This window comes from Vombatus ursinus, unplaced genomic scaffold, assembly GCF_900497805.2.
Source record: "Vombatus ursinus unplaced genomic scaffold, bare-nosed wombat genome assembly UNPS02014779.1, whole genome shotgun sequence".
In the NCBI taxonomy this organism is placed as follows: domain Eukaryota; kingdom Metazoa; phylum Chordata; class Mammalia; order Diprotodontia; family Vombatidae; genus Vombatus; species Vombatus ursinus.
Window position 1 is genome coordinate 58,253,206 of NW_020954557.1, and position 26,237 is coordinate 58,279,442.

At 37.4% G+C, this 26,237-nt stretch overlaps 1 protein-coding gene across 2 annotated transcripts in view; it reads left to right on the forward strand.

Annotated features, from left to right (window-relative positions):
• Positions 1-26,237, forward strand: part of RBMS1 (RNA binding motif single stranded interacting protein 1) — a 255,087-nt gene that overhangs the window by 191,571 nt on the left and 37,279 nt on the right. For both annotated transcript variants that reach the window (XM_027865728.1, XM_027865729.1), the window contains exons 4-6: positions 3,380-3,471; positions 20,124-20,281; positions 22,697-22,776. In XM_027865728.1, coding sequence (XP_027721529.1) covers positions 3,380-3,471; positions 20,124-20,281; positions 22,697-22,776 — 330 coding nt within the window. The remainder of the gene's footprint in view (positions 1-3,379; positions 3,472-20,123; positions 20,282-22,696; positions 22,777-26,237) is intronic.

Sequence of the window (26,237 nt, forward strand, 5' to 3'; positions counted from 1 at the left end):
TGTGCTTTTCCGACGTGATAGGTTCTGCAAGACTTGACACATCCTTTAAGAACACATGATGAGGCATTAGAGTAGGATTTCAATGGAGGAAACAACCATCATCCATTTATATGTCAAATAATTATATATAGAAGTGTACAAACAATAGTCACAGTCCTAGAGGATCAAGGTGGTGGTAAGTGTTTAGGATTAACAGGATAAAGCTTTGTTTATTTGAAACTAGCTTCATGGAGCAAGTGAGTTTTTAAGTAGGACTTTAAAGGACTAACTGTAAATATCTTCTTACAGAGAACCAAGAGCAATTGATGCCAAGGGGGGATGAGGTATAGTGGAAAGAATATGAGATTTGAAGTAAGAAGATCTGATTTTGAGTCCCACTTCTACCACTTACTAACTGTGTGCTCTTGGGCAAATTATAATCTCTGTGAGTCTCATTTCTCGTAACCTTGGAGATAAATTGCAAGGGATTAAGTAAGGAATAGGTAGGAGGCAAGGAAAAGGAGAAAAGTACAAACAACCCTTTCTAGAAGTTTAGCTGGAAAAAAAGTGATACTAGATGGGTTTTTTGATTTTGGTTTTTAAGGATAGAGGGGATATGTTCTTAGATAACAGAGAAGTAACCAACAAGAACATGTTGAAGATGAAGGCAAGAAAGAGAGAAAAGCTGGGGCAAGGAAAGCTTCTTCCGGAGCTGGATTTGGAGCAGGGAATGAGCCTAATAACAGCACAGATAGACGAAATGTCCTTTGCATAGGGGAAGGCTACTTTTTAAGAGATAGGAACAAAGGAGGTAGCAATGGGGATGGTATGAAGGGATTTTGACATGTTGGGCTGAAGAGAAATTGGAGGTCATAAGGAATAACTTTTTTTTCCTCATTAAAATAAAAGTTGAGCTCCTCTGCTGAGAAAGAAAGGGTGGTGGTGTAGGGCCATGAAGATGGTATGAGAGGGAAGGCTTGGAAGACCCACTATACAGAGAATATAATGAGCTAGTGAGGAAGAATAAAGGGATTGTTATGTTTTAGTGAGGACTGGATTGAAATTAGGTAATATACATTTATATGACACCCAGTCAGCTGAATTATTTTTCTTCCCAGTCTTCAGCAGCAGGAGAGTCACAGCTTAGAAAACAATGAAAATAACCTGAAATTGAGACTGGTGAGGTGTACATGGCAGTACAATAAAGGGAGAGTGATTTGAAAGTAGAAGATAGAATGTAGCTGAACCATAAAATCAAAATTATGAAGGGAAGGAAGTGAGGACAGGAATGTTGGACTGGGAGAAGATGTGAAGAACCTGGAGAGCCAGGATTCAAACTCAAGTCCTTTGACTCCCAAACTAGCAATCTTTTCACTATACACTTTCTCCCCAGGTACTAACCACATGGTAAGATGCCTCAGCCTCCTTCACATCTTCCACTATTTCTCCATCTGAAAAATTATCAGAGACTATACTTTAGCATCTGATAGATCAATAACTTGATATCATTCTTCAACATGAAGAGGAATTCTGTCACAATAGGTTTGGGAATAGAAACAAAGGATATGAAATATGGGGTACTAGGTCTAAAATGGTTAAGAATGAGAGATTTGAAGATTGGGGGGCTAGGGTAGAGGGAAGACAATAGGTTTGTAACTTTCAGTGGTCAATTCTGACTCACAGAGATAATGAGAGTAGGAGCTAGGAGTTTACCTGCCATAGCACAGAGGAAGAACCAAATGAATTGACCCTATTCTCCTGGGCTCTAAGATAACTGAGCAGGGAGTCATGACAGGGAAGGGTTATTAATTTTCTGGCCAGGTTTCTTGGGTCAGTAAACAGCTGATGTTCCATTTTCCCAGTGAAGGTGAACTCATTCTCTATGCCAATTGCATAGTACAATCCTAAAATAGTGGCATTTTTTGCATATAATCTCATGAAAAAGGCATACAAGGCATACTCAGAAAATACTCTTGAGTATGAAGCCTAACTCTTAATCTCTGAATCCTAGGAAGCACAGGTCCCCTTGTTCCTACCTTTAGTTTTCTGTAGTTTGGGCTCTATAATAGATTTGAATCCCCTTCAGAATATGGCGGTCTATCTGCAGTACAAGATATATATATACTGATGGTTTAGCTAAGAGGCGGAGAACCTAAGGCCTTGAGGCCACATGTGACCCTCTAGGTCCTCAAGCACAGCCCTTTGATTTGTTCTGTGAAATTTGGACTCAGTCAAAAGACCGCACCCATGGAAGACCTAGAAGGCCACATGTGGCCGCAGGTTTCCCACACATGATTTAGCTCAATGGTTTGACCATCCAACTCCGTAATAGGGTGGACCATAGTCATCCTTCACCTATTTTATTTGTTCTGTGGGGATTGTCAGGCCAGTCTCTCCAATAGCAATTTATCTCCTTGAGAACAAAGCTTTAGAGTGTCATTCCTTCAACAAGCTGACTGAATTAAGTGCTTACTATGTGCCAGGCTCTGCTAAGTGCTGAAGATTCAAAGAAAGACACAATCAGTCCCTGCCCCACAGGTATTTACATTCTAGTGGAGGAGACTAAATGCAGAAAACTCTCTCTATATGACATGTACAAAGTAAATTCCTCAGTAGGAAGACAAAAACATTAAGGGAAATAGCAAAGACCTTGCAGAAGGTGAGATTTTAAATGAGACTTCAGGGAAGCCAGAGGCAGATATGAGGAGGAAGAACATGGAGGACACTAGTGAAAATAATGAGTTGAGAGATGGAGTTGTATAAGGAGGAGAGAGGGTAGAGTACATAGAAGGAAGCAAAGTATAAAGAGATTGGAAAGGCAGGAAGCAGGGCTCGATTATAAGGGGCTATAAAAGCCAAATATTTGATCTTAGAAGTCAAAGGTAGCCACTAGAGTTTATTGAATAGGAAGATGACACGGTCAGACCTGCACTTCAGGGAAAACACTTTGGCAACCAAGTGGAGAATAGACTAGAGTGGGGAGAGACTTGAATAGGAAGACCAAAAAGAAAGCTATTCCAATAGTTTAAGCACAAAGTGATGAAGGTCCTACAATGACCTCGGGTGCTGTTTCCCCAGCTTAGCAAGAAGAGGAAGTGTTCACTCACCCTGGTGTTTTCTAGCCTCTTTTGGCCTCTTCATTTTACCTTTTATTTATGTTGTTTATCTTCTGTAGAAAATATGGTGATAGTCCATTTTGCGGTGGTTTCCTTTATCCATTCTTCCTTTTCTTAGTGTCAGTATGGATATTGATAATAACTGGTGCTTATATACCCATATATTGAACTTGAAGGTTTGTAAAGCAATACACACACACATACACATGCGCACACACGTACATATGTATGTCTGTTCTCATTTCAGTGGCTTTTTCTCAGTCTGAATGTGTTTTTAATTTCAGGTTATGGCTTTGTGGATTTTGACAGTCCAGCTGCTGCCCAGAAAGCAGTCTCAGCTCTAAAGGCTACTGGAGTTCAAGCCCAGATGGCAAAGGTAAGCAATAAACTAGGAATGGTTTTTCTGGTGTTTAGTTGTGTTTTATAGGCATCTTGCCCTCTCAATCAGCCATCCCAATAAGACCGATAATAGGATGACATTGCATCTATAGAAGGCAGTTAGACAAATTACTTTGCTAGTATTGAATCCAGCTATGTATTTTAAAAGGCATTTTTGGCATGCTGTCCTTCATCTTTGTCCCGTGTCTCCATATGCCTACCAGTAGCTATCGTGTCTGTGAAAATTATATTCCCTAAAATATAATTTCCCAAAGAAGCAAAAAATTTCTTTAAAATTTGTAAATTATATTCAGTAAAGTATGAAGTTTTATAAACAAATCAAGATATAGGAGGGAGTTGACAGCCACATTTCTTCATGTAGCAGAATATTTGCTTTTAAACTCCAAAGAGGCTGTTAGTTTTTTAAATGAGTGCTGTTGTAGTAAAATTCAACCCTACTGCAGTAAGACAGTAGTTTGCAGAGCCTACCCCTGTTTCAAATAAATAACAGAAAAATACTAAATAAAAGACACGTGTACTATATGCATATGAAGTCAGATCTAAAAGCAAATTTAAGTTGTAAAATCCTTTCTCACGAATTGTTAGACACATATTGATTAAGTACTGAGGTATACACATTTAGTGCTAGATGATAGTGAGACAATGGATCTTGTTTCAACCCAGTTTTCTTAGCTCTTTGTAGCTTTTCAGATGAAAAGCAATTGAACTACCCAGAATGCCACAGGATGTAGCCAGGACTACAAAATGGAAGCCATATGTTTAATACTTAGTGTACATTTCAGCATAACAAATGTGAATGCACATATTTTCTGTAAAATGCAAGATGTCTCTCTTTCAGTGTTTACTTGTTTTATGTCAGTTAACTTTACACACGCACGCACGCATGCACGCACATACATTTTATCTATAATATCTCACTGTGATTGGACTCAAATGAGCTTGACCAACTAAGGAAGATTATTTTTTTTTTCAGATAAATTCATTGTGTTTCCTTTAAAAGCAAAACAACAAAAATATTTTTTTTTAAACTGCCTGTGTCCAAGTCAGGCCTTTTGGAGTGTATATTCCCCCTTGCAGTCTATTAAAATGCTGACCATTTCAGTGCCTAATGGTACCATAATGGCTTAATTTTGTGCATCTTTGGAATTGATCTGATCCACTACCTTATCTGATCCATTATTTATCAAAAAACCACAGATCCTAAATCTGTGGCAATGAGAGGCTTAGTACAATGAGCTATTAAAGCTTAAAACTACACTAAGGCTTTTGATACACCCTGCATATTCTGGCCTTGGGATCAGGAAGATGTGTATTTGAACTTTGTATCTTACACTTAACTAGTTATGTTACCATAGGTAGGTTGATGAAAAACTCTAAACCTCAGTTTCATCATCTATAATATAGCAATAACAAAAATCTGTGTTAGTTAATTACTTCATTGAGGTTGTAAGGCTCACATAAAATAATGTATATAAAACACTTTGCAAATTTAAAAATGCTGTATAAAACTAATTATGATCAAAGCTACAAGACACCTCAAGATCACTTGATCCACATTATCATACCGGTAGGGCATTATTCTTTTTTATTTTTTTCTCAGATAAGGAAAGGTTACTTAAGCCTATATGATTTGCCAATGAGTTTATTCATTTCTTACTATCAATAAATGTGGAAGTTTCTTAGTAAATATTTGTTGATAGAGTGACCCAAACTTGTTGTTTTATTTCTCATTCCTGTACCTTGTTGCAAATACAGAATCCTGGAATATCTTAACAGTTTGTGTTAGCAGTGAGGTTGTTAAGAAATTTGTCTAATTACAAAGATTTTTTTCACCTATGATTTTATAATTGCTCAAGAATATTTTCAAAACTGAAAATCAACTTTACATTTAGAAAATATGTTTTCTTAGTTCATTTTTTAAAAATCTGGCTTCTTGAAATAGAAGAAAAATTAACTTACTTCCTGCTACTTCTTAATCTAATTCAACAATCACTTTAAAAGCACTTATTTTTGTAGAATATATCACAATTCTAGGTACAGGGAACCTAAAGATGAGTTATGATACAGCCTTTATTTTTGTGGAGTTTACAGTATACTAGAGGAAAATTACACACACATATAACTATGATACTAGCCAGAATATAAGTGCTAAAGATAGGTAGGTCTGAAGTGCTGTGAGATTTGAGAGCATCCTTACCTGGTCAAGGAATTGCCAGGAAAGCTTTATGGAGGAAGGAAAAGCCGAGTTGGGCCTTGGAAAAGGAGAGAGGAATCCCCAGCAGAGAAATACGGCAACAGAATTCATCCCAAAATGAAGGAAGGAAGGAATAAAGGCACTGACAGAGAAGAGGGCAGGATGAGACCAGAAAATGAAACATGTGTTTTTGTTGGTGTTGTTGGGGTTTTTTGTTTGTTTGTTTGTTTTTTGACTAAAATGTAGACTGTGTGAGGCTGACTCATATGAAATTGGCCTAGCAAAGTAGATTGCACTTAAGGATCTTCAATCTAAAAACTTTTATTCAGTAGGCAATGGGAAGGCAGTGGAGATTTTTGAGTAGGGAGCTGATGTGATCAGAGCAGATTATTTGGGCAGCTGTGTGAAAGAAGGATGGGAGAGAAAATAAACTGGAGACAAAAACAATGACTAAGGAAAGCTGTTATAGTTGTCAAATTGAAAAGAAGTGTATACTTTAAAAGAAAAATCTAGACTGATGGCAGTAAGAGTGTAAAGGAAGGACATATATGCAAGAGGTATTAAAAAGATTTGTGAAGTGTTATGCTCTCTGGATTTGCAATCAGAGAACCTGAGTCCTCTGCCTCTTGCTAGCTATGACTTTGGACAAGTCTCTTGTCGTCTCTGAGCCTCAGTGTCCTCATCTATAAAATGAGAAGGTTAAACTAAATACACCTCTAGGGTCCCTTTAAGTTTTCACTTGTTCGATGATTAGCTGTGTGTGCCGAAAGATTTATTAGTGGGTTTGGGGGTGGAGATTGAGCATATTTGTAGACTGAAAGGAAGGAGCCGTTGGAGAGAGAAATTGAAGATTTCTAAAAGAGAAAATGAGTGATGAAGTGTAAGGTTAATGGAGAGCAGATAGGAGGGGATATGGGATCATAAATGCAGGTTTAACTGTGCCGGGGAAAGAAGGCCAAATACTCTGAGACTAGAGAGAAGAATGAGAAGATGTGTGGGAACACCGCGAGATTTAAAGAAAGTTCGAAGGCATTCCTCTAAGCCTTCATCTTTTCAGTAAAGTAAGAAATAAGATCGCCAGCTGAGAGAGATAGGGAGGGAAAGGAGGAGTTGAGGGCTTGGGGTGAAGACAGAAGGTGGAGTGTAATGAGCATTTATGTAATGCTTACTACGTGCCAGGCACTGTACTAAGTGCTTTGCAAGAATTATCTCATTTAATCCTCACAACAACCCTGGGATGTAGTTGCTATTATTATCCCCATTTTACAGATGAGGAAACTGAAGTATAATGATTGTCCAGGATCCCTCAGCTAGTGTTTGAGGCCAAATTTTAACTCAGTCTTCCTGTCACCTGACTCAGTGTTTGATCCACACTACCTCCTAGCTCCCTTGAAAGAGGAGTGGGTTTGTGAAAATTGTAGGGGATTTATGTAACAATAAATTATGGCTAAAAAAATATTGCCACGAGGCATAGAGAGCCCATCTGAAGTTAAATAACTGAAAGTTGTAGTAGACCTAGTGAGAGCATGCTTTCATTTGTCATTTGTTTAGAAGTAGAAATGGAAGAAAGTAGGTTTGTAGTACTTGCTCAAGATTAACAAGCAGAGCAGGAATGGTAAAAACATTAAGGGGAGGGGAATTCAAAGGTAGAAGACAGGGCATTATTGAAGTAATGAAATATAGTCATGACTTTATGCAGTCCTTCAATGGAAAATCACTCCACTGAATGAATAGATGAACAGAATAGTTTGTCAAAATCCAGGGACTCCATGTTAAAGAGACAAGTTATCTGGAAAGGCCTTAAGACAACAGATAACTACTGTAGCAAGCTCTAGGAGAGAGAGAGAGAGAGAGAGAAGGGGGATGGAGAGAGAGAAAGTGTGTGTGTGTGTGTGTGTGTGTGTGTGTGTGTGTGTGTGTGTGTGTGTTTTATTTACCCTATTAAGGGATAGGCAGTGTTACAGAAAAGTAGCCCATGACTTCTTGCTTTTTAAATGCTTTTTAGTCACAAAGTAAGTGGCAGCATGGGAACTGGAGCCTAGGATTGGGCTACCTTCACTTTGGTTCATTTTTAACTTCTCGGAAGGAAATGTCTATTTTAACTTGACAAACAATGAAAACTTTGAGAGCTGAGTAATAAGATTTTGTAGACTATTTTTTCCCCCATGAGATAGAACAATTTTCTTGGTGGCATTTTTGAAAGAAAATGGTTTCTAAGATTTAAATCTTATTGTGATTATGTAATACCTAGTTTTCAAAGTGTTTTTAAAATATATATATTTTAGTATCTGAGTTGTTTGGTGACAGTGTTATAAATATTAGCTCTCAAAGGTATATTTAGAAAGGAGTGACATCATATATCTTCTCAATAATGTATTTTGAATGTTTTCTTTCCCATGGGTTGACATGAGAACTGTCAAAGATCTATTTAAGAGGCTGATGCTGTAAAATGACTAAGAAATAATGGTTTCTACCCATATCCTTTTTGTATAGTTACTATACTATGTGTTCATTGATAGACTGGCAATTGCCAGGATTTTAAAAATTACAAACCTCCTCAGATCACCATAGCCTGGATAAAAATGAAGTTTCTTGGAAATGACTTTAAAGACATTCATTATTAAAATATCAAAGATATTTTAAATGCTAGAAGAGAATGGCTTGGAGGTTGGGGGGAGGGTATGTGTTAAACTGCCTAGACTCCCTGGAGCCACAGGTATTTGAATATCAGTCAAGTTGACTCAGCCTTTTCATATTGCTCAGGGAAACAAAATTATCACCATGGATTTCCTATTTTAGGTGAAAATTCTGAGATGAAGCCCTTTGTCATCTTAGCCATTTGCTGGATTTGAATTGAAACCTGTTATTTTAATTCGCATCTCTTTTATTAACAGAACAATCTTTCATCTTGTTTTTAGTGCTTTTCATTTCTTTAAAAAAAAAAACTTCATTTATCTATTAGGGGACAACTCTCCATCTTTTTGTGTTACCTCTTCCTGTTTGCCAGGGAACCTTTCTGCCCTCAGGGGACAGAAACACTCACACACACACACACACACACACACACACACACACACACACACACACACACACGCCACTCTATTATGTGCTAGGCAATCTCTTCACCAGGCCTCATCATGAATGCTTGGAGATATCTTCACCTATTTCTGCCTATCTTCTGGCATTCCTGCCTGGATGGAGAGAAACCCCATTTCATTGTGTTCCTTCTGCTGGTCTCCTTGCTTGGCCTTCCTTGCAGAGATAGGAGAAAAACACCATTCCTTTGGCTCCCTCCACTGGTCTGCTTGTTGGATGTAAGAGTACTCTCCTGAGGCCAAATCCTAAACATGTTGATAATCTAACTTGAATCCATTCCTCAGTGATTGATGAATTCCACCTGATTATACCTTCCCCATCCAAGCTGTTATTACCCCAACCCTGTTCTCTATTCCCCACTACCTGTTCTCTTATTCCAACCCCACTCAGCCTAACCCCTCCATTATGCCGCTCTAAATCTACCCATCTCTTCCACCGTGCTTTCTGGAACATTTGCTCCATGGGAAACAAACTTTTCATCATATGTCTTTTTATTTCCCACTCCTTTCATCTTTTGGCTTCCATTAAGACCTTGTCCATCCCCCACGGCTCAACCTCCTTGACCACCCTTGCCAGCACAGGTTGCACTTTGGCTTATTCTCCCTGACAAGTTGAGATGGGAGCGTTGGAAGACTCCTTTCTCCCTATTACTACCCCCAAGCTCTACCCTCTACCACTATTGCTCAGAACCCTTTCTTCTTTTGAAGTTCATTCCGTCCATATCCACCATCTAATCAAAATTCTTGTAACTAACGTCTACTGACCTTCAGGATAATCCTTCAGTTACTCAATTAATTCAGTGCCTGACTTACAGTCTGCCTCCTTTCTAATTCCTGCCTTCATACTATTGGATAGATACATACATACATAGCACCCCCCTCACATATCTAACCTCCCAACTTACCTATTTCCCATGAGCTAACCTCCCACCCCCCACCTCAGCTACATACAAGGATAGTCATATTGATCTTGCCATCATATACAAATGCTCTACTTCCATGTTCAAGAAATCTGAAATTACCTTATTTGATAACAATCTGTTATCATTTCTACTTCTCTCTGTCTTACAACCCCTAATTCTATTGTTTATATTCACTGTGACCTCCAATCCCTCAACTCCTCAGTTCTTTCTCAGGTCATCATAGCTACACCGGCTATACTCCCTTCCGTATCCATCTTGACCCGTCTGTGGAACAATTAAACTCTGTACCATCCTTTTCTCTGAGACTCTTGCACTCTTACCCTATCACTGGTCTTATCCTGCCAAGCTTCAGCCTTAGATTACTGTCACCATATAATGCCTTTGCTCCTACTCACATGCAGCTGAACAAAGTTGGGGAAAATCAAAACCATACTGACTAGATCGACTATAGATTTCAAAATCTCAACTTGACCTTCACATCAGCTAGGCAATCCTTCTATAGATCCCTGATTAATTCACTATCCCATAGTATCCTTTCTAAACCTTTTCTTCCTCAAACCTACCATTGCTCCTCCTCCCCCTACCCTGGAAAAATTGAGGCCCTTCTCCTAGAACTCCCATTTCTCTCCTCCTTATCTCATGTCACTCAAATGTCTTCTGCTGCTCTTGCTTCCTTCACTCCCATCTCACCTTTAGAGGTAACCTTTCTTGCCAACGCAAACCCATCGACCTACACAAGTGATCTCATTTCATCGCATCTTCTCTAGTAGATTGCCCCCTCTATCACCCCCACTGTCTCATTTATTTCAATCTCTCTTTGTCTTCTGGCTGCTTCCATACTGCCTATAACTGTATCCATATCTCTCTCATCCTCAGCTCCCACCCTTGACCTGTTTATCTTAGTCATCTTCCTATATTTCTCCTCTCTTTTATAGCTAAACTCCTTGAGAAGTCCATCTACAATAGGTGCCTCTACTCCCTTTCCTCTCATTCTCTTGACTACTGTGGCTCATTATTCAACCAAAACTACTCTCTTTAAAGTTATCAATAAACTCTTAATTTGCAAATCCAATAACTTTTTCTCAAATCCTCATCTTTCTTGACTTCTCTGAAGTCTTTAACACTATCAGTTATCCTCTTCTCCTTGATACCTTCTTCTTTCTAGTTTGTTTTTGTTTTGTTTTTTTTGGTGGCCCTGTTCTTTCCTGGTTCTCCTACCTATCTAACTGTTCCTTCTCAATCACCTTTGCTGGATTTTCAACTCCTTTTCAGTTTCCTTTGTTGAATTTTCATCCAAGTTACATTCACAAACTGTGGGTGTTTCCCCCAGGGCTCTGTCCTGGACTCTCTTCTCCTCTTCCTCCATACTATGTCACGTGGTGACCTCATCAGCTCCCGGTTGTCATCTCTGTGCAGATGATTCTCAAATCTACTTATCAAGCCTTAACCTTTCCCCTGAACTACAGTCTTACATCTCCATGTGCTTATTAGACATCTCAAACTGGTTGTCCTGTTGTTGTTGTTCAGTTGCATTGACTCTTTGTGACCCTGTGGACTACGCCATCCATGGGGTTTTCTTGGCAAAGATATTAGAGTGGTTTGCCAATTCCTTCTCCAGTGGATTAATGCCGACAGAGATTAAATGACTTTCCCAGGGTCACACAGCTAGTAAGTACCTGATCTGACCTGATCTGAGGCCGGATTTGAACTCAGGCCTTCTTGACTCCAGACCCAGAGCTCCATCCACTGAGCTACCTAGCTGCCTCCTTCAGACATCTTAAACTCAACATGTCTGAACTCATAGTATTTCTCCTCACACCCTCTCTTCTTGCAAACTTCCCTAGAACTTTGAGGGCACCACCATCTTCCCAGTTGCCTAAATTTGTAGGTGGCATCTTTCATTCCTCATTCTCTCTCACCCTCCATATTTAATCTGTTGTCAAATCCTGGCAATTTTACCTTTGTAAGATCTCTAGTTCAAGCCCCCTTTTCTCCTCTGACACCACCATGACCCAGGTGCAGGCTTCTATCACCTGATGCCTAGACTGCTGGCGAGTCTGCCCACCTCAAATATCTTTCCACTACAGTCCATCCTCCATTCTGCTGTCAAATTGACCTTTCTAAAATACAGGATTGATCATATCACACACATACACACAACATATGTCCCCCTCTCCCCACTCCCAATCCCTGCTCAATAAATGCTAGTATTTCTATATCACCTCAGTGATCAAATATAAAATATCTTGTTTGGTTTCCAAAGTCCTTCATTACCTGACTCCTTCCTACCTTTCTACCTAACTCACCCCCATGTAGTGTTCCATCCAGTGATTTTGGCCCCATAGCTGTGTCTCAGATGATTCACTCCATCTCTCAACTCCATTCACTTTCACTGGTTATCTTTTCCTCCTTATCTCAGCTTTTTGGATGCCCTGAGTTTTTTCAGCACCAGTTAAAATTCCACCTTCTCCTGAAAGTCTTTCTGCCTTAATAAAGCTAATGCCTTCCCTCTGTTGGTTATCTCCAATTTGTCCTGTAGACATATTGTTAGTACATAATTATACATAGACAATTTTTTTCCTCATCCTTTCCCACATCTCCCCTCATTAGACTGTGAACCACTTAAATAAGAGCAGGGATGTCTGTTTCCAGCACTGGGAAAAGGAAGGTAGTTCCCAAAAGAATTATTACAGTAGACACAGCATTGTGTGTGTGAATTAGTATGGTGCCCTGTAGATGTTCAAAACTGAATTAGAAAGTTTGTTCCTTAAAAAAAAAATTATCTTTTTCTTGTAGAAGGGGTATTAAATCAACTACAGTGTGTTCTCATATTCAAAGAAGCAAATTAATGGGGAAAAGCATTTTCTCTAATGCTTGTGGAAATTTCCAGTAGCTGGAATCCCTTCTCTCCCCCTCTTTGCAGAGGTGAGGGAATATGGGTGTGGAACACTACAGATAATGTCAAAACTTTTTTGGCATGTTGATTTTGTTGAACTCTCTTTCTCTTTTTGTCTTCTTTGTTATATGGGATGGCTTTCTGGGAAGGGGACACATTGAGAAATGTCATTGATGTAAAAACAAAAAGATATCAATAAAATGTACTTTTTAAAAAGAAAGAAAAGTTCAGATTTCAATAGAAAGGTACTTTGGTAAAACTTGTCAAATAAATTTTGCAGAAGCCTAGGATTTAATTTGTTGAATTTAGCAGATAGCTAGCAGCTAATGCAGATTTGTACTTTTTAAGAACAGAGAGGAAAACGGACTATCTGTAACCTCTAATAGCCCATCTTAATCCAAGAAGCTTAGCCAGTGATGGAAGGTGGCCAAAAGGTCACATTCTAGAATTCCCGGAGCTGCATGTTTCTTCCTCCATCACTACTCCCACCCCCACAACCAGCTAGCTGTCTATTAAAATTTGACTGCAGGAAATCAAAGAAGGAACAGTACTGGGAAGGCAAACATGACACAGATTGTTATTTCATCCTTTCTCTCTTAAGAGTCTTTAACCTTCTTTTATTCCTCTCACTAATATTTAAGCTACGTTACATACAAAAATTAAAGTGAGGTAACAAGCAAAAAGGATTTCATCTTTGAATGATAGCCATGTAATGAAAATGACATTGACGCTATCTGTTAACAGAAAAAAGCTCATATGGGCAGGTGATTACCTCTTAAGGATTTCTGAATCTCATCAAATTATCACAAGTTAAAGGTACATTTGATATTTGTCTAGTTGACAGTCTGATAGTAAACTTGAAAATGATTTCTCTGTGGACAGGCAAGAAGAAAACAAGCAGGGATTTTAATCCTTCTTTGAAGAGAAGATTCACCGTGCTGTGAGCAGCATGTAGTCACATGGTCCTAAATGGCTATCTGTTGGTTGGTGACCCTATTCAGTGCAAGAGAAAACAGATGTCTGATCATCCTGCCAAGTCCCATGTTTGCATTTTAGGAACTGTTCCCCACACACAGGGAAGTTATTGTTGATTTCTTTCAGATGATGTCTGAGAGCTTTACACCTCTGAGCACCGCTTTTCAACTTAAGTGAACATTAGTACCCATTTGTTCCTCTCCCTTATAGCCAATGTGGAATCTAGTTCTTTACTTATTAAAGAAGCTGTTGAACTTTTTTCATGTCTAGGGACGTGAAGGGACCCTTTGCCCCCACATCCCTTTTATTTTTGCCCACTACCTATAAAATAGAGGATAGCATTATGTTTTAAAACATTCTTTATGTAGTAAAAAACAGAGTAATGGTTCTAATTGTTTTTTTTCTCTTTAAAAATTTACTTATTTTATTATTAATTTATGGAATAAAATGAGTATTTTTATAACATAGTATAATAAGAAAGATGATTACAAATGAAATTATTGTATACAACTTGCTATTTCTTTTAAACATATAATAACGTAATCATGTAAATTCTTTTTTCCCCCTCTTCCCCCCCACCCTAGAGATGGCTACTATTAGACACAAATGTGTGTGTGTGTGTGTGTGTGTGTATAATACATATATTTATATGTGTGTATATATATACATATATAAATATATGTAAAATCATTCTACACATATTTTATTTATCATTTCTTTCTTTGGTTACAGATAGAGTCTTCCTTCATATGTCCTTTGTAGTTATTTTGGCTATTTATAATATTCAAAATGACTTATTCTCTCAAAGTTCTTCCTAAAACAATATTGCTGTTAATTGATTTTAAAAAAAAACTGCTCAATACAGTTTGGTAAATTTGATGTTAAAATGACTGATGCTATTAGATGATATTCCTTTAGACTATTTTTTTATAAGGAGGAGGAATGCTGAAGGTAATTATTTGAGAAAAAAGAGTAACTACACTTAAGATAGTTGTAAATGTGGTTTTCTAATTGAGAAGGGTTGTCACTGTGCATTGTAAATGGATTGGGGACTTAGCAAAGAGTTTGCCTGTTTTTCTTAGTTTAATGGACCTCCATGCTTGAAAAGGTGCTTTAGCCTACATGAAGGTAAACAGTTTAGAAGCCTGATAAATTCTTGGTATTTTTCCCCTGTGATTTTAAATTTTGAACTTATAAGGTCTCTAAAACTCTGAATTCTTTTAGTGACACATCAGGATATTTGATATCCCCTGAGGAACATTGGATGATTATAATCATGAGGCCTTTTTTTTTTTTTTTTTTTTTTTTGTCTAGGCAGTGGGCTTAAGTGACTTGCCCAGGGTCACACAGCTAGTAAGTGTTATGTGTCTGAGGCTGGATTTGAACTTAGGTCCTCCTGACTCTATCTACTGCACCACCTAGCTGCCCTACTATGAGGCTTTCTTGACAGGGATTAGGGACTTTGAGCCGAATGAAAGTCAACCTTTAAAGGACAGTGATTCTGCAATGCAGAGATGAGGAGAGTACATTCTAGTAACAGAAGTGGCATATGCAAATATCTATCATACAGGATTCTAACAAGTATTTTAATATCCCTTGGATAGGAAGAGGACTACTGTATATGTCATCCTTCTCTAATTGCAACCAAACACTGAATACTTTTAAGTACAAATGTCCATTGGCTGGGCCAGGTCATAAGGTCCAGCACGGGCTATTCCTTTAGGGAGAATCCTGTGTTGGTTGGTTGGTTAACTGGTTAGTTGAAAACCATAAACATGCATTTAGAAGTCATAGAATTTTAGAGTTCATAAACACATAGATTTTCAAAAACTGCAAAGGTTCTTGAAGACCATCTATCACCTTCATTTTACAGTAGAAAAATCTGAGACTCAATAATATGACTTTCCTGAGGTCATATAGCTAGTATGAGGACAGAAACAGGACTCAAACCCAGGTCTTTAGACTCAATGTTCAGGACTCACACTGACTTTGCAATTACACATAGAGATATGTATCCTTTCATCCCTAAAATATTTCCCTGTCTCAGGAAGCTAAAACTCCTGCAGGGAAGTTGGGGTGGGGGAAAGATGAGAGAAATAAAACTGTTTACTTGAAAGCCGATCCTCTGTCTAGCATAGATTCAGATCCTATGATAGTATAGAATTAATTGTAGGTCTTCTTGTTGTTCAGTCTTTCATTTGTGTCCGATTCTTTGTGACCATAGTATATCACGCCTTTTTATCCTCCACTATCTCCAAAAGTTTGTCCAAACTCATGTTTGTTGTTTCCATGACACTATCTATTCATCTCACCTTCTGCCATTCCCTTTTCCTTTTGCCTTCAATCTTTCCCAACATCAGGGTCTTTTTAATGAGTCCTGTCTTATTATACGGCCAAAGTATTTAAGCTTTAGCTTTAGTATTTGACCTTCCAGTGAGTAGTCTGAACTAATTTCTTTAATTATTGATGGATTTGATCCCCTTGCTGTCCAAGGAACTCTCAAAAGTTTTCTCTAGCACCAAAATTCAAAAATGTTCACTCCACGGTGCTCAGCTTTCCTTTAAAGTCCAGCTCTCACAGTCATACACTGTTACTGGAAAAAAATATAGCTTTGACTCTACAGTCCTTTGTAAGAAAGGTTGATGTCTCTGCTTTTTAGTATACTGTCCAGATTTGCCATAGCTTTCCTTCAGAGGAGCAGGTATCTTTTAATTTCATGGCTGCAGTCACCATCTACAGTGATCTTTGAGCCCAAGAATATAAAATCTGACACTGCTTCCATTTCTTCTCCCTCTCTTTGCCAGGAATTGATGGATTCAGTTGCCAAGATGCTAGGCTTCAAGCCAGCTTTTATATTCTCCTCTTTCACCCACATCAAGAATTTCTTAATTGTTCACTTTCTGCCATCAGAGTAGTATCTGCATATCTGAGATTATTGATATTTGTCCTGGCAATCTTAATTCCAGCTTTTTATTTGTCCAGTCCTATTATTAAATAAACAAGGTGACGATGCACAGCCTTGTTGTACTTCTTTTCCAATGTTAAACCAATAAGTTGTTACATGTTCAGTTCTAACCTTTGCTTCTTGGCCTGCATACAGGTTCTTCAGGAGACAAAGTAAGCTGATCTGGTATGCCCATCTCTTTGAGAGATGCTCTATTCTAAAATTTCAGCCTCAGGGATCTTTGCTACTGTCCTATGACTAGAGAGTAGGTTGACAGTCTTTCCTAATAGCTTCACTGATTTACATATTCTTTTATGTGACACATCAGGATATTTGATATCCTCTGAGGAACATTGGATCATTATATAAACAGCTATATAGGTGGCGCAGTGAATAGAGCACTGGGCTGGGAATCAGGAAGATTCATGTTTGTGAGTTCAAATCCTGCCTCAAGCACTTACTAGCTGTGTAACCCTAGGAAGTCACTTCACCCTGTTTGCCTCAGTTTCCTCATCTGTAAAATGAGCTGGAGAAGGAAATGGCAAACCAACCCAGTATCTTTGCCAAGAAAACCAGAAATAGGGTCACGGAGAGTTGGACAGGACTGAAACAACTCAACAACAATGAACTTCCAAGTTATTTTATTTGTATATTATATAAAATGAATAGATTCACTTAAGTCAGTCTGGCAATAAGCATTTATTAAGTACCTGCTATGTGCTAAGTACTGGGGATACAGAAAGGGACAAAAGACAGTCCTTGCCCTCAAGGAGCTCACAGTTTGATGGAGGAGGCAATAAGCAAACAAATGTGTGCAAGCAAGCTGTATACAATATAAATAGGAAATAATTGAGAGGGGAAAGGATTACCAGGATCAAGAAGTATTAGGAAAGGCTTCCTATAGAAGGTAAGATTTTAGTTGGGACCTAGAAAGACCTAGGGAAGCTAGATGAAGCAGAGATGAGAAGAGAGCATCCCTGGTGTGGGGAACAGCCAAAGAAAATGCCCAGAGCCGAGAGATAGTTTCTTGTTCATGGAACAGCAAGGAGGCCAGTGTCTCTGGATTGAAAATTACATGATGGAGAGTAAGGTGTAAGAAGACCGGAAGGGGGTTGAGGGTTGGGCCTAGTTTATGATGGACTTTGAGTGCCAACCAGGGCATGTTATATTTGATGTTGGAGGTGAAAGGAAGCTACTGGAGCTTATTGAGCAAGAAAATGATATGATCAGATTCTGTACCTTAGGAAAATCACTTTAACAGCTGACAGTATTGGAGTTGGGAGAAACTTGTGGCAGGTAGATCCACTAGCCAGCTATTGAGTAGTCCAAGTTTGAGGTGTTGGGGTCCTACACCAGGGGTGTATTAGAGAGATGATGCAAAGGTGAAATCCACAGACCTTGACAACAGATTGAATATAGCAAAGGGAGGAGGTAAGAGACAGTGAGGAGTTGAGGATGACACCTAGGTTGCGAGCCTGGGGCACTGGGGGGGGGGGGGGTGATGGTGCCCTTGACAGTCATAGGTTTAATTTAGACTAGCATGAACATAAAACGAGTCATTTTTTGGAAAGTCAGATATACAAAGCATACCAAATACATTTTCACTGTATTTTCCCAAGCATTCTGCGTTTAGAAATGCAAACTGCTATAATGAGTATGATAGTATTGCCCAAGGCTAAAACATCAATTAAAGGTTTTACTAATCATGCTTATTAAAAGGGAAACCATAAATATGCATTCTTCAATATATAATAATATAATAGATCTAAGAACAAGTTAATTCTAGAATCATTAAGACTATCCTAATCTCAAAGTTTTAGTGGTAAAGTGTGAATTTCTTAGGCAATATTGCTGATCTAATGTATGCTTTTTCCCTGATGATTTTGAACAATGCTATAATGAATATTCATAGAAATTTCAGTCTCTTAAAAGATTCATTTTTACTTCTTTGGTTTTTGCCGATTCTTCTGTTACAAAGAAAAAAAAAGATCATCTGTGATAATTTGTCTTAAGCTTTCATTCTACTGTTTTGATTCAACGTTATTTCATAGTATTTTGGGCCAAATATTTTCATCTTATGCAACTTGGCTGAAATTTTCAGGTCATGGTGATTCAGGTTTCTGTTCCAAATATCCCCTTTCCCATTTACCTCCAATTAATCAGAATCCAGAAGGTTTGAAAATGACAAAAATGCCAAATGGTCAGACCAGAGAAGTGTAGCCTTAGGGGCTCTAAATGACCTGATTCAGAACTACTCTGTGACTCTCAAAATTCAACAATTATCCATAATTGCTTGTTATGTACAATCAAAGCTCTCATAACTGTATGCTGGAATTGTGCACCTAAAAATAGCAGAATGGAGATGGTTATTTTTAGGTAAATAGCTCCAGCAAACAGCAGAGAAGAGTTGTCCTTCTGCAAAGGTGTCCTCTCCAAGTTAGCAGTGCCTTCTGGACCTTCACCTTCCATTGTTGCCGAGACAATGGCAGTAATGAGAGGTCTGAGCTGACCTGTCTGAGAGAGAATGCCCTTGTTTTAAACACTATTTTCAGGAACCCATGATTGACCAACCTATAATTTACATTACCACACTACATAATAGGGAAAGATCAATCAGCAAGCATTTATTCAACACTTAATGTGGGCCAAGCACTGTGCTTGGTGCAGAGGATATAAATACAAAGAACAAAACAATCCATTTTCACAGGGAACTCACATTCTAATGGTGAAGACAACAAGCACATATATAAAAATACATATGGAAGAAATGGGACTAGGGATGACAGGACTTGTGATTTTATTCACATGTAGGTAGCTACTAGGTAGGGAATCATTCACAATGCAGATCTGAACCTATTCTGAAACGTATAGTCTTAGATAGTTGTCTAGATTACTGAGAAGTTAAGTGACTTGCCCAAGGTCATAGAATCATTATGTTTAAGAAGTAAAACTTGAACACAGCTTTGCCAGGCTGCAGGCAGCTCTCTATCCACTATACCATGCTGCCTCTTGCTAAATAAACCTGAAGTGAATAAATACAAATAAATGCTAAGTAGTTAAATGTTTGAGATGATGAATACTACCTCTTGGAGGGTATGAGACAGAAAAGGGAGATCAGGAAAGGCTATATGAAAAAGGTGGTACTTGAGCTTTGTTAGAAGGAAGAAAAACAATCTGTAGCAGAGTTGAGGGGCAATGCATTTTAGGTCTGTCAATAGCAAATGCAAAGGCAGGGAGATGGGAGATAGAGTAGCTTATGTGAGGAACAAAGAGAAGGCCAATGTGATTGGATGATAACAGAGTGCAGGTTGAAGACTTAATATCCAGTGAGCCTGGAAAGCTAGATTGGGAGCACATTGAGAAGGGCTACAAAAACTAAACAGATTATATTTTGTCCCAGAGGAAATAGGAAACCATTGGAGTTGATTGAATTGGAGAGTGACTTGGACAGATCTACATTTAAGGAAGATCGCATTGGCAGTAGTTTGTAGGATGGAATAGAGAGGAGATGAGTACAGTTATAATAATGTCAAATTATTTGTGTCACAGATTTCCTATCTACTTCTCTTGAGAAATTAATGAGCAACTCTATTTTGTTTCAGCAACAGGAACAAGATCCTACAAACCTGTATATTTCTAATTTGCCACTGTCCATGGATGAGCAAGAACTTGAAAACATGCTCAAGCCATTTGGACAAGTGATCTCTACAAGGATACTGCGTGATTCCAGTGGTACAAGTCGCGGTGTTGGCTTTGCCAGGTATGTTGTGGTTTTCTTTTTTTTTCTGTATGTTTCATTGTTATATCTGCTGTTTTATGTACCTTAAGGAAATAAAACATTACCTTGTTAGATGTTTCAAAGGAATAACTAGAAAAGCACTAAGGAAAAAAGGGAGGGGGAGAAGCACAACTAAATGCAGTGGGGCACTAATTTTGACTTTAAAATGTTTCTGTATGTTCTCAGATATTTTAAAATTTTCCAACAAGACTTTTAAATCTGAGAAGGCAAAGTGTTTTGGAGGCCACACTGGTGAAAAGTTTCCTAAAAGTAAATTGTTATATCAATTAAAAAGATGGTCATCATGAAAACACACACACACACACACACATTTCAGATAACTTTTTTTCCTGTTTAGTGGATAGAAATGTGTCAGCAGTAATAATAGCTCACCTTTGTGTAGCATTTTAAAGTTAGGAAAGCAGTTTGCATGCATTCTTAGATTTTCATTTAAGCCTCATAGCAACCTTGTAGTACTACAAGTATGAATGAACCCATTCTAAGGAGGTAGAAATTGATGCTCAGAGTGGTCAAGTGACTTCATCGTGTTTACACAGATAGGAAGTTCAGAGGTAGATTTTGAACCCAGATCTCCAAATCCAGCACTCTATCCACTATGCCTTGTTGCCTCTCAGTTAACTTTTTATAAAACATTTGGTACTTGCCAGGTGTGCTGCCGCAACCCTATAATTCCGGCTACTATGGAAAGTGAGATTAGTCTGTACTTGAGCTCAGGAGTGCTGGGCTGCAGTGGGGTAAAGCCATTCAGGTGTCTCAAATAAGTTTGTCACCACTATGGTGAACCACTGGGATACCATTTCACTAAGGAGAGGTGAGCCCAGTTTGGAAAGGAGCCGGTCAAAGCTCCCATGCTAATCAGTAATGGGGTGGAACCCGTGAGTGTTCACTGCTTTTCCAGTCCAGGGAAAATAAGGCGACTGAGTCTCAATAAAATAAAGCAAAGTAAAATAAGTAAAAGAACTGATTCCTTATGATGAAAATGTAAATAGAATTCTTAAGAAAAATTATTAAGATGAGAAACTTGAATTTTTACATCATTTAGCCCAAATATAACTTTCTATAATGTGTAAGGAAACTCTAAAGCCACCCATTAATGTTATCAAATAGTGAATAAGGTCTCCATTTTTTGGAATACTCATTTCATTGTTGGAGAGAAGCCTAGTATTTATGTTATTGGGAATTGAGATGGGATTAGTATAGATTCATTAGCTCACTTTGTTTTAGCACATGTTGTTCAGGTAGTGTGGGTTTGGTTCACGGTTCAGAAAAGTTATTGCAGCATTATCAAGGAATCAGGAAAAAAAAAATTGGACATGCCCCATCAATTCAATGACACCATTGAGAAACAACCAACACTTTGATGGGGCTAGCAGAGCCTATGCCAACGGATCCTTTGGGACTTGGAGGAGCTTTAATTTTGGTCAGTGCACTTAATCCCTCTACTGATACAGATGGACCTCCAGATATAACTTAATAGATGGCCTTCCAGAATTGTTGTGGCTGCTCAATTCATCACCTGTGGCCAAACTGGTAATGAGTCTATGTGAACTTAGTTTCACTAAGGGTAATTATAGAAACCAGAAGTTCTCCCTGTGTGGTCTGTGCACTGCTGGGGGTTCCCAAGTCTGTGTGATCAAAACTATTTCTGTAATTATACTAAAATGTTATTTGCTTATTAAAATAATCCCCCCCTTTTCTAACTTCGTGTCTGTAAGTTAGATTTCTTCATATACAATATAAACAATATAGTGCAACAGATTAAATAAAGAAGTCATATGAGAATCCATCTCTTCTCCATTAATCCAGACATTAAAGAAATTTGCAAAAATAATGCCACTTTCTCACAGTTTTTAAGAAAAGGGGTTTTTTTCTTTAAGTTAAGTTGTAATGGATTTGTCATTGTTACTCTAAATTAATACATTTTTTTAAATTTTAATATGGTGAATATTGATAGATATAACCTACATGATAAATAAAAGCTCTCTGGGGCCCCAAGTATAAAAGGATCTTAAGAATAAAAAGTTTGAAAACAACTGATACCAATTTTCAACACATACCAATTTTCAAAGAATTCAAATACAATGAATATAATTAATGCTACAAGTACACTGGATATAAATTAATATTTATTATTTTAAAGGTGCATTGGGCTCATCAGTTGGAAATAGCAATTATTTTTATATGTGTGCATGAATATTAATTTAATAGGCTTTAATATTATAAACTACCAAATAAACCAGCTTTTATTATATTAGAATTACATTTTACCAGTGTATGCCTATTTATACTTAATGGCATTCACATATGCACAAAACAGAATGAAAAATAAAAGGATATCTAAATATTTATAAGTGTTTTGTATTTATATATCAATAGGATGGAATCAACAGAAAAATGTGAAGCTGTTATTGGTCATTTTAATGGAAAATTCATTAAGACACCCCCAGGAGTTTCTGGTATGTTAACCTAAAATTTTATCAGCAACATCTTTTATACTTCCATACATATCCTTGATAATAGATTCTTCTGCATGCAATACGTTAAGTAAATTTAGGTATATATTTTTAAAGCTGCTTGTTTTGAACTATCAGATTTTTTTTAAAAATCCAATTATTAGATCTGTTTTATTAGTGAAAGTATACCCTAGTTTTATCATATTTCTATTTATTTTCATTCCTTATTACCGCCACTACGGTGCTCTTTATAATACATGCAACCTCTTAGTGGCACAGTGGATAGAGCAAAGGACTGGAGTCACGAAAACCTGAGTTAAAATTCAGCAGCAGACATTAGGTGTGTTACTCTGGGGAAATCAATTAACCTTTATGTGCCTCAGTTTCTTCATCTGTAAAATGACAATAATAGCACCTACCTCACAAAATTGTTGTAAGGATCAAATGAATTCATGTATATAAAGTGCTTGATATGTAGTGCTAGCTATTATAATCCCACTTGAGAGTTTTTGTTTCTAATTAATGAGAAGAAAAGTTCAAAGGTCATCTGCATCGCATATTTTGATGGCAACTGTCATGCTGCTTGTTACTCAAGGGTCCTAAAATGGTTCTAATTTTCCTTAATTTCAGTCTTTTTACTGTTCAGTGTGAGATATTGATTCTCAGGATTTGCTTATAACTTTCTTCATACAGCTGACTGGGTCTTTATCAATTGCTATATATATCACTGTCAAATATACTAATTGTTACCATTTAGCAGATTCCTTTTGCCCCTACCCAGGTATCTTCAATAAGAATGTAATACCTCTATTGAGCACGTGTTGGGTAGTTGCTAGTATGACTAGACCTGAGTAATATTAAATGCATTTTAAAAAAAAAAGCAAACACTGATGTTTTTTGGTTTTAGTGAACCCAAGATTATTAAGTAACTTTTGAAAAAGTTAAGTTCTGGGCCACTTTAATTTTACTAATCCAACTAGTATAGCATTTAAAGGGTCCTATTTCCATTTTCAGTGAAGAATGTAGGGAGGTATTGAACTCTACTGAAGAAAAGAGATTCAAATTATTTGGGCCAAAAGTTATTGAAGTGAGAAATATTTATAGCACCTCTTTTTGTGGTGGCAAAGAATTGGAAATTGAGAGGATGCCCATCAATTGGGGAATGGCTGAGCAAATTGTATATGAATGTGATGGAATACTATTGTGCTATAAGAAATGATGAACAGGCTGACTTCAGAAAAACCTGGAAAGACTTGTATGGTCTGATGCTGAGTGAAGTGAGTAGAACCAGAGAACATTGTACACAATAACAGCCACATTGTGTGATGACTAATATTGATAAACTTAACCCTTCCTGGCAATACAAGGATCTAAGACATCTCCAGAGGTCTTGTGATAGATAATGCTATCCACACCCAAAGGAAGAACTACGGAAGCTGAATTGCTATTTTTTTTTCTCTTCTGTTGAGTTTTGTTTCCTCTTTCTGATGGTTCCTCCTATTGGTTTTAATTTCTACTTACAACATCACTAATGTGAAAATATGTTTAATATGAATGTAAATGTATAGCCTATATCAGATTATGTGCCATCTTGGGGAGGGTGGTGGGGAGGAAGGGGGAGAAAAATTTTAACTCAAAAGCATATGGAAGTGATTATTGATAAATCAAAATAAATTAATTTAAAAAAAGGGGAAAAAAGTTATTAAAGTGAGCAGTCATTCCTAGGATATTCATGTACAATTGTTTTTCAGTGTTTATTTTGTTAACTCTCCTAGGCTCAGTTCCAGCTGAACTATCAGTAACTGGAGTTAGGGATCCACATTAGGAATTTCAATATCCCAATGAGTTTCATTTCAGAAAGAAAATAATTTCTGAACATCTAAGTGACACAGACCACTCTTGGCCATGAAACTCTGAAATGTACTGCAACGTATACTTTATGATCCACTATGTTGAGCTCTGTGGCTACAGGCACAAGTCTAAAATATAAATTTTTTTTAAAACATTTAAAAAATTTAAAAAAACACTTAGAAAAATAAAGTATTTACCGCTATTTAATAGTTTCAGTGAACACTATGTCATAAAATAGCTTTAATTAATAAATGAATAAAGAGAGTCAACCATAAGCATATTTCACCATCAACAGTGATTGTATTTAAAGTAAGAAAATAAAAATTTGGTTTTGCATATTTTAAAATTAGCCAACCAAGGTTCAGTAACAGAAGAGTATAAAAGCCAGGGTTGTAAGACTGGAAGCTTTTTCAAAATACACCAAGCCCCTCAGTTATACAAATTTGAAAACTAAAATAAATTGAAACTCTCCTTTATCAAAGTAGTAGGTAGCATACAGTAGGCATTTAATAAATGCTTGTTGATCTATTGTGTTTGTTGATATACCTGCAGTACTCTACCTAAGTTTACTCTTTGATGACATAATTTCTTTATTCTTTAGCTTTCTCCTCTTACTCTTAATATTTATGGAGCTAGAAGAATTTCGGAGGACGTGATTTGAATCATGTGCTGTTTTGTTTTGTTTTTGCAAGGCAATGGGGTTAAGTGACTTGCCTAAGGTCACACTGCTAGTAAGTGGCAAATGTCTGAGGCTGGATTTGAACTCATGTCCTCCTAACTGCAGGGCCAGTGCTCTATTCACTGTACCACCTGGCTGCCCCTACCCCTTTTTTTAATTGAATCATGTTTTGTGTCACAATGAAAGGACAGTTAGTTGTCTGCTCTCTGAGTGGAGTGGGCAGCGGCTAGTTGGGTCCAGGGATAGGATGAAGAAACTGAACAGCTTTCCATTCTTCCCTAAATCATGTCTTCACAGGGCCATTTTATTGTTAGAAATTAATTGCTCTAACATCAGACAGAAGCATTTTAAAACATAAGCATAAAAACACATTAATTTCAAAACCTGACGTAAATTACTTCTGGATTATTAACACCACTGCATATAGTAAATTATATTATTATTCTGAGTTTCCCAAGAAGCAGATTAATAGCAAGTACACCAAAAGCATTTCAATGGCAGTAACTATGTTTTGTAAACAGTCAAGCCATTCTGTCACCTCTGAACTCTTACAGACTGTTGTGGTCTGCAAGAAACAATTTACTTCTTAATTGCATACTGCTTTGCAATGCAGACAATCTGTTCATATGTTTTAGTTTTGTCTCCTCAATTTGAATGTAAGCTACTTTAAGGTAAAAAGCCTGTAACTTCTTTTCTATCCCTAGAGTGTTTATAGCACCCTATTAAACACATAAGGGATATTTAATAAATGTTTGTTGATCAATGGATGGATTAACTTGAAATCTTCCATATACTCTACCAGTTAAAATTACAAAGTTGTCTTCAGCCTGCAGAACATACTATAATAACCTAACCTGGAGGTCATGGAATCATACATAATTAGAAGGTCCTTTTAGTAACTTCCATTTTTCTCCACCCGAAACAAGCACTTTTT